The 9,141-nt window shown below is 57.2% G+C and overlaps 1 protein-coding gene across 2 annotated transcripts; it reads right to left on the bottom strand.

Annotated features, from left to right (window-relative positions):
* Window positions 1–141: 141 nt before the first annotated feature.
* On the bottom strand, window positions 142–9,029 carry TLE5 (TLE family member 5, transcriptional modulator). Of its 2 annotated transcripts, none has more exons than XM_086863053.1 (7): window positions 8,871–9,029; window positions 8,412–8,509; window positions 6,888–6,951; window positions 4,606–4,650; window positions 3,297–3,359; window positions 1,966–2,040; window positions 142–1,339 (listed from the first exon to the last, which is right to left on the bottom strand). In XM_086863053.1, the coding sequence occupies exons 1-7, from the start codon at window positions 8,895–8,897 to the stop codon at window positions 1,121–1,123; spliced, it is 591 nt and encodes a 196-aa protein (XP_086719179.1). In that variant the 5' UTR covers window positions 8,898–9,029; the 3' UTR covers window positions 142–1,120. The 2 variants fall into 2 exon arrangements, with proteins under 2 accessions (XP_086719179.1, XP_086719178.1); XM_086863052.1 differs by having other exon boundaries at window positions 142–1,342; window positions 8,871–9,028.
* Between the last annotated feature and the right edge of the window lie 112 nt (window positions 9,030–9,141).

The raw sequence follows: 9,141 nt of genomic DNA, 5'->3' as shown, positions 1-9,141 counted from the left end.
GAGGGCTGCACCTCCAGACACCTCCCACAGCACAGGTGAACCAGGAAAGCTCCCTGTTCTCCCCATCTGAAGGGACAGGAGACACAGGGAAGTATTTTGAAGTCATCCTGAAGGCAGCAAGAAAACAGCAGCAAGTCATGGTTTTAACCAACCTTCTTATTTCTTTATTTGAAAGGCACAGCTTGTACGTCCTTGATACAGCATTTTCAGTTCCTCTTATTATAGGTCAAGTGATTAAACACAAAAAGCAAAACAAGATCTTTCTAAAGAACTATATACAAACACCAGATTATTATTTATTATTTTTTTTTTTCCATTTTTGTTTTTTAAGAAGACACGCTAGCGCACGGAGATAAGAACAGAGAAAGCTGCTGTATCCTCTACACAGGGCAGGGGCACGGGGAGGGGGAGGCCGGGGAAGGCTCTCGGTCTGCCTGCCCCCTCTGCCCAGCCACCTGGGCCTCTGGATGCTGTGCTGAGGAGGAGCAGGTGGCACAGGCTCCCCCTCCAGCCCAGGGTGAAGCCCCTGGCAGCCAGAGCTGGTTGAGAACAGGTACATGCAGAACAGCCTGGTATTAGTGCAGGAGGGGCGTGGGCGACACGGGGCCAGGGCGATGCGACGAGACCAAGAGCGCCTGGGGAAGGGAGGAGATTGTTCTGGGCCGGGGATCCTAGCAGGGAGTTGTGCAGAACCGTTAGGATCGAGGGGCAATCTTTAAATACCGAGGGGGGAGCAGCAGGTGGAGGAAGGGGCCACGTGGCACCGAGGAGCTGGGACAGCCAGGGGGCAAAGTGGCCCCAGAGCGGCCCAAGCCAGGCTCTGGCTCGGCTCTGACGGAGTGGGAGGAGGGCCAGGGAAGGCAGGCTGGGCACAGGGAGAGCACGATTGGCCACACGGGTAATGCTATGGCGCTTGCATTGCTGTGCAGCAGCCGGGGACGGCGCAGGGGACACCCCCCAGGCCCTGCCACCCGCCCGTGGGGACAGACCTGGCGAGCTGACACCGAGCACAGGTCACCACGGCCCTGCTGCACAGCAACCAGAGAGAGATACTGCATTTTGCACTAACCCGCCCCCTCCCTCCCCCAGACAGCCCCCTTCCCCCGGCCCCCCGGTCGCTCTAATCCGATTTCTCCCCATCATCATCTTGGTGGGCATCCCCGTCGTGGCCGTTCTTGTCCTCCTTGGAGAGGTGAGCCTGCGAGCCCAGGGCCGAGAGCGACAGGAGCCCGGTGCCGGCGCTGACAGCGGGGAGCGACGGGGGCTGCAGCCCCACGGGGAGCGGGGTCAGAGGCAGAGCGAGGGCTTGGAGCTGCGACAGCTGGTGAGCTTGAAGCTGCTGCTGTAGGGAATGATGCACAGACACAGAGACAGAACGGGGGTATTGTCATTTTGAGTGCACTTGGACCCCAAACCAAGGGCCTGGACTGGCCAGAGTGTGCCAGCGATCAAGCTTAGATGAGGGAGCTTGAGAGCATTGCAGCCTCAGGACTGGGTGGGAAAAGAGGCTCTCGAGCCCTGCTGCTGTGACAACCTCAAGAGAAGACTCACGAGTGTGTCCCCAGCAGGACACACAGCCCCTACCCCACAGGACATCTGGCCTCAGGCTCTGCCATGTCCCAAGGCTGCAGTTAAAGCCCTCCCTCACAACTTTGACCAAGAGCAGATGGTGTTTTCATGCTGAGTGCCTACTGTGGTTCCTGCTCAAAACCACAGCTCCTCTCCTTGCACCCTGCTGAGATAGAGCAGGGATCCCTGCAAACATCACAGCAAGCCTGGGTGGAACCAGCCCTGTGCCAGCACGGCCAGCCCAGCCTTGCAGCCTCATCCCACTGCAGCTGCAGCACCAGAGAAGGGGTCCCCTAATGTCCCCAAGTCAAGAATCCACAGAATCAAGAATCTGTGTCCTGGCCAAGGGCCTGGACTCCCACCCCTCCCAACCCAAACTAAACATGCATCACGTACACGGATGATGGAGTTCAGTTCTGGCGCCGTGACCTGCTTAGCCCGTTCAATGGCTCCCAAGACTTGCTGCTGATGCTGGCGTGGAGAAAACAGAGGAATTTGGGGTCATTTCTAGTGCCACAGGCAAGCAGAAGAGGGACCCAGTCCAGACAACCAGGCTGGTTACCCCACAGCCTGCACACAAGTTACCTGAGACAAGGGCCCCACCCCAGGCCCAGGGCAGCAAGGAGCAGGGAAGGAAGCACCTCTGTCTCATCCCCATCCTCACCACAGGGTTAAGCAGGTCCCCTCTTACTCCCACCCTCGTCCTGCCCTCCACACACCCAGAGATCCTTGGCCAGAAGGCTCCAAAGTGGGCAGCGTCTCTCATCCTGCCACCCTTCACCTACGCAGACCCTCTAAGAAACAAAACAAGCCCTAAAACCAGAAGGTTTGGAAAGCTCCTTGGGACACATCCTGAATACCAACAGCAGCAGCAGCTGGGTGTTCCAAAGAAAAATGGACCTATCATAGACTTTAAAAAAAATAAAGGAGAACTGCACTTGCTCCTTGCGGAACACAAGGTCCCTGAAACACCAGATCTGTCCACTGCACTTCAGCAAGAGGATTTTTCTTTTCATTTTGGCAGCAGGACAGGGTTAAGGATTGCATTAAGATGCAAAAGATTTAGCTGGGGCTTAGTTATTAGGCAGCTCTGATCTGATCAGAAGCGACTTTGTCCGTCCTAAGAACAGGTGGGTGGGAAAAACAGAACCTGTGCCCCAAGCCCAGCACTGACCCCAAGCAAGAAGCTTCCAAATCTCAAAGGACCAGGAGAACTGCTCAGAGCTCAGCCTCCATGAGGAGACAGAAAATATGGTTCTAGAAGTGCTTAATCTTCCCCTTGCCTCCAACAGCAACCCCCAAGCACCCCCTCCTCCAATTAATTTCTCAGGGGAGTAGGAGGAGCCCATCAGCTGCATTAATTAATGAGGCAGAGGAACCAGATCTCAAAGAGGAGCCATATGGAGGTATTTTTTTAAGTGTCCTCCCTCGATTAGCACCCAAAGCTCCCACTGCAGACGTGGCTGATGGCTCAGGAGCCACAGGCAGGAGAGAACAGGACCAGCTTTGTCCCCAGCTGCCACAAAAGGGATGGGGGGGCACATTACCCACCCACAGCACCACACAGTGCTCCAGGAGCCAACCCTGCCCTGAAGGGCTGGTCTCCATGCAGGGGCTGAGAGCAAGCATGTGTTTCCCAGCCCAGGGGTGGGGAGCTGCCCGTGCTCCACTGGCTGTGGAGGAACAGCAGCCTCCATGCCAACAGACCCCCAAGCTGGGGGACTCACCTCTTGTGAAAGGTAGGGCAGGACCTGTGCACAAATCCCATTTAGCCTCTTGACAATTTCAGCCTAAAAGGTGAGAGAAATAGAGAGGAAAAGTCAGGTAGCTCAGGACTGAGCACCCACAGCATCTGCTGCCCCACCTTCCCCCTCCCCATGCCAGGCCTGAGACCCCAAATGGCTCTGAGAAAACCCACTCTCCTGGCAGCATCCTGGTGCCATGGGGATCACCTTGTCCCCCTCAGGCTCCTCCTTGCATGGTTAAATGACAGGATGCTGCTGACTGCAAAGAGCTGAGTTTCATTATTCCTCTTCCTCTCCAGCTCCCTGACGTTCATTTAACAATTTGGGAGCAGCTGGAGAGCAAAGCTGCTGCTCAGGTGGGGATGTGCTGAATTACATTTGCCATGTGGACACAGGCATACACGTGGCTCTTCAGCCCTCTCAGGCTCCCCATCCCCAGCTGAGCTGCTGGACTGGGGCTACTGGGGGAGACCAGAGGGGCTGGGCAGCTTCCTCACCACCCTCACACCAGCAGCAGCAGATTCTGAGGTGTGAAATGCTTTTCTCCTGGCAAATAGTGAAGCTATCAGTCCTTTGCAAATCACTTTCCAAAGGAGTCTAAAGAAATACAGAACCAAAGGGTACAGGCACACACCAAAACCAGCTGAGGGGACCCCAACAGCACCCCAGGGAAGCAGATGAGGCTGGGAGACATTCGTGGGACAACACTGAGGATTTGTGGCTCAGATTCTTTGACAAGATCCAGGTTTTCCCAGGGAAGCCAGTCTCATGGGCTTAGCAACAAGGGCAATGAGATCAGAAGCACCAAGTGCCTTTGTGAGGAACAGAACTGTGCTAAGAGGCTTAAAACTGAGCCACGACATGCAGCCGACTTTGTGACTGGAGCTGGAGCCAGATAGAGACAGGCTCAGAGGAGGCTCATGTTAACACCACAGGTAATTAGTCACTGGGGATAATTAACAACTTAACCACCAGTGAGGGTAATGAGCAAACTTATCCAGGCTGCCACAGAGTCTCCAAGCCACAGGCTCCTGACCCTTCCTGGTGCTCAAATACCTGTTCAGGCCCTGGGGAGAACCACGGGGTGCCCAGAGCCCAGGGTGGGAGCTCACAGGCCAGCACTGTGATCCTGGGCAGGGGGGTAGGCTGCATTTCATAGGTAGCTCTGACATTTTTCAGGCTGATGGTATTTCTAGTTTCTGAAATGTAAGTGAAGTGACAGAGGGCAGTGCAGAGCAGACAACACACCTTCCCCAGGAATTACAGCACTTGGAGATGCTTTCCCCCCTACCTGTTTGTGCATTTCAATATTCAGCCCGTAGGACATCTCATAGTACTGTAGAGCAGGAGAGAAGAGAACAAAACAAATTGTAAATCAAGTCTCTGCCAGGTAAGTGCTGGGAACCACCGCTGCATTCCTGCAAGGGTTTTCTACAAAGGCTGGGCAAGGCAGGAGAGCAGAGACAAACCCCAGGAAACAAAGACAGCAGGAGGCAAGCACAGGGACTCCCTCCAGGTGTTCCCTGCCCACCCTGCTCCAGACCTGCCCCATAGGACTCCCCTCACACACACCCTTCCACAATCTGCACCAAGGTGAGAGGGAGTGATGCTGTGTCAAACCTGGAAAAAGGCTCAGGGCTCCAGACTTCCCTAAGCACAGCCAGGAGAGAGGCAGCCTGGCTCTGTGAGCTCTGCCTGGCCAGTATCCTAAAGCCCACAACTGCTTCAGCAGCAAATGGGAGAGATCACAACTGGACTTCATCTAGCAAGTAACACATCCAGCTGCACACAGCTCCAGCTGTTTAGGAAGGAGTTATGTGGAAACCTCCCCCATCCACACACAAAAACAATCCACCCAGAAAACCCCTGCACAGCAGCAACAGGCAGCTACAGGCAATCTATTGGCAGAAGCATCTAATTCCTGACCCCTGGAAGAAGCTGTTATAAGGCTGATGTTTTGAGAGTTTAGAAACCTCCTCCTGCAGCCTGCAATCCCGATTCTTCCAAAGGGAAAAGAACAATCCACATCTGTGCTCATTTAATTGGAGCTCACTGGCATCCTGGTACCGACGCCACAAGGCGATGAAGCGCCCGGCTTGGTATCGGAATGATCTCAGCCTGCTGCGGGCTCTCGAGGCTTTTTTGCATTCTGAAGACCGAGCAGGAAGCAGGAGCCCGTCCCCCAAGCTGCCAATTGTGACTTATTCAAAAATCAGAGCAGCTGTAGCAGCTTTGCACATTCGCAGGAACCCTCCTCTTGGCTCCCCGTGACGGGGAGCGGCAGCAGCTCCGGCTCAGCCACGCAGACAAGGCAGGAGCTGCTGCGCCTGCAGAGCCTCCAGCGCTGCGCCACGAGGAGCAGCCCTTCCCCTCTGCTGCTGACAGCAACCTGAATCAATTCTGGTGACTGCCAGCATTAAGGGGGAGGAAAAAAAAAATGTATCTTGGCCACTGCTGGAGATGAGGGTTTCTGTGCAGACTGTGAGGCACAGGAAGCAATTGCTCTCCAGTGAGAACGGGGCAGGCTTGCCCATTAATACACCAGGAAAGCTGTGACCTCTTCTCCTTGTCCCCAGCCCCAAGCACACCTTTCTTCCCACAGTCTCAGAGTCTGGCCAGAAGGGCAGTAAAGAAAGATGAAGGGGCCAGCTAGCTCCCTTTTTTCTGATTTTTAAAGTCTTAACTCTGCTCTGAAGAGCTGCTCTATTAATTTCTACATCTTATCTCTTCTTTCCAGGGCAGGTGCAGCAGCTGGCAAGCAGCAACCAGCTCATCTTCATGGACAGTATTGCAGTCTCCTGTTAACCCCGTGATAGGAAAGGAAGAGACCACAGCCCTGCCTGGCTTCTCTCCCCTCTGCTACAAGGGCTCTCTAGAGGCATTACCTGGCAGGCAAACCCTCACCCTGCTCACCAGAACATGGCTGTTTCCTGGCAGATTTCTCCTTGGAAAGCCACAGCTAAGCCTGCTGCCCACACGTGGCACCATTTCTCATACCAGGCACTGCCCTGGGGCTTGCACACCCTGTGCTGGGACACACGTGCCAGCACTCAGCACCGCGGCTCAGCAAGGCTGTGGGGTCAGCAGAAGGTGCACAGGGTTTAGCCCTTGCACAGAAGCTGATTTCTGCTTCTAACTCACACCTGGCCCGTGGGGTTTCCCAGTTTTGTGCCTTCTCAGAGCACTGCTTTGTCTCTCACTGGCCATGTCCCTCCCAGAGTCCCCAGATCCCTGCACACCAGCACCTTGCAGCACCTTCTCAGCTGTGTAAGAGCTGTCACTTCCTTTGGGCACAGGGAGCCAGGCCAAGGACCCATCAAGCCATCACCCACCGGGCACCATTTTCTACATCAAAAAACTCCCTGCCACCGTGCATTTCAACAACCCCCTGCATGCAGACAACACAAAACAGCCCGATTTTCAGAAGAAAAAAACAAAACAACAATTCCAGCCCAACTGAGAGCCCTGGAGCTCTGTGGGGTGCGGGCTCCCTGCCAGGCAGAGCCCAGGCACAAGCACCTGCTGGTGTTGCCACCCACACACTCTGCTCTCGGCTGCCGGGCCGGTCCTTACCATGACGTAGTGACGCTGCATCTCCGATTTCTCGCTGGCTAGTTTGTCACATTCCAACTTCAAGCTGAAAAGCCAGAAAACAGTAAGAAAACCACAAACAGGAGGTGAGAGAGTTGATCGCCACAGAGCAGCTGCTTCCTGCACGGCCTCATCCCAGTCAGGCTGGATTCTTGGACATCACTATCCGGATTTCAAGGGGTGGCCAGAGCCCAGACAGGCTGTGCTGGCACAGTAGTGACCACACAGAGCCTGATCCCAATTTCTCAGCTGGAGAACACACATTCAGGAAAAGGACACAAGGCTATCCACCAGCAGAACACTGACCTCCCTCAGGCAAATTCATTCCACAGGAAGCAGAATGCTGGGGAGAAGCAGAGTTGGCTGCCCAGGGAGGGGTTTGCCTTTCCTCAACAGATCGCTGGCAGCTGGGGACAGATTCTGGCACACAACCTGTCTGCAGCACTCAAAAGATGTTCCAGTACAACATCAAAACCAAAGCCAGACCCACTTCTGGATGGGGGCGAGGGGGGAGGCCCAAGTGCCGCATATCCCTCCAGAAGCAAGGATTTTTCCTCTCTCCTAGATTCTTCACACCCTTCAGAGAAAGTGCCGCTGCTCCCAGTGTTTTATGAGACTCCAACTCACCAGCCGAGCAACTGCAGCCAGCATGTGCTGTGGTTTTATGTTTCAAACAAGAAACAGCTTCACCTACACAAAACCTGCTCCTTCTTGAGCAGATTAAGTCCAAGGGGGTGGAATGGCGTGGGGGGAAAAGCTTCCCTTTCAGCAGGAACGTTCCTTGGGCTGCCCTACTCCCCTGATGGCACTGCCAAGGCACACAGACACCAGGAAATGGCCACTTCCCAGCAGTTTTTCTGCCTGCTCCTGCCAGAATGACACCACCACAAACTTGCAACCTGCCCGCAGGCAGAGCCTGGGCTGGGGGACATTGCAGCCACATGGCACCGATGCACACACCAAAACCAGTGCCAGGCTGTGGCAGAGGGCATCACCCAGACAATTTTAACCACAGGTCTTCATGTTTATGTCAGATACACACACACACGCAAAGGAACAGACTGTCTCAAGCCAGCTTTTGGGTCAGCAGCACTATTTCCACACACAAACAGAAAAGTAGAAGCTTTTGGATTTAAGTGCTCCCTGCAGCATTTGCAGTCCAGGAATGGCAGCCAGCGAAAAAAACTGAGGAAAACTCCCAGCAAGAGGCAGGAGGCCTGGCAAGTGTCTGTGCAGTCCTGGCTGAGCAGCACTCGGAGGAAAGACCTTGGCTGGAGAAGGGAATGGGCGTTCTCCTCGCTGGGCTCCCATGTGGACACGACCAACGCCGTGCCCGAAGTCCTCCTCCAGCCAAAGGCGTCCCAAGCTACTCGACCGGGTCCCCTTCCCCATATTCTCATCCGGACCCCGGAGCGAAGCAACGAGCAGAAGAATGGGAGCGATTCCCGTGCATCGGCCGGCCCGGCGGGGCTGCGGGACAGCCCCGGGCCCGGGGGGAGCACGTACCTGTGGTACTGGGCCTGCAGCAGCTGGAACTCGTCCTTGATGCGGTCGCAGGAGTCGGAGGTCGTGAACTTCAGCTGCTGAGGCAGGTGAGAGGAGCCCTTGAACAACAGGAGACAGCGCTGGGACCGGAGCCGGCGGCCGCCGGGCCCCCCCGCCCCGAGCCCGCCCCGCTCTCGCCGCACCGGGGGCCGAGCCCCCGCCGGGGCACCCCCGGGGCCCGGTGCCCGTGCAAGGGACGCGCCCAAGGTCACCCGTGGGGCCCCTTCCCCGGGTGCCGCCTGCGGCCCCGCCGCCCCTCGGCACCGGCCGCGGCTGCCGGCGGCGGGAGGCGCTCGATCCCCCCGACCCCGCGGGGCCGAGGGAGGCCGGGCAGCGGCCGGGCAGCCCCCGCGCCGTCCCGCGGCCCCGCCGGCGCCCGGCCCCGCCCCGCGGCCGCTCCGGCCCCGGGCCGCGCCGTACCGAGTGCCGGCTTTGTGGAAACATCATGTCAGGTTGCGGCTCGGTCCCCGCACGGAGCGGCCCGGTGCCGCCTCCCGCCCCCGCCGCGGCTCCCCGCGCCGCCGCCGCCTTTGTCCGCGCCGGGTCCGGCCGCCCCGGCCCCGCGGCCGCCCCGCCCCGGCCGCGCCGCTCGCCCCGCGCCGCTCCCGCCGCCGGCGCCTATTGTCTAATGGCGGCTGCGGCTCCGGCTCCGTCCTGCGGCTGCTCGGCACCACCTGCCGCCGCCGCCGCC

Source organism: Cyanistes caeruleus, chromosome 25 (genome assembly GCF_971803275.1).
Source record: "Cyanistes caeruleus chromosome 25, bCyaCae1.hap1.1, whole genome shotgun sequence".
Taxonomy (NCBI): Eukaryota; Metazoa; Chordata; class Aves; order Passeriformes; family Paridae; genus Cyanistes; species Cyanistes caeruleus.
This window is presented reverse-complemented; position numbering and strand designations above follow the sequence as displayed.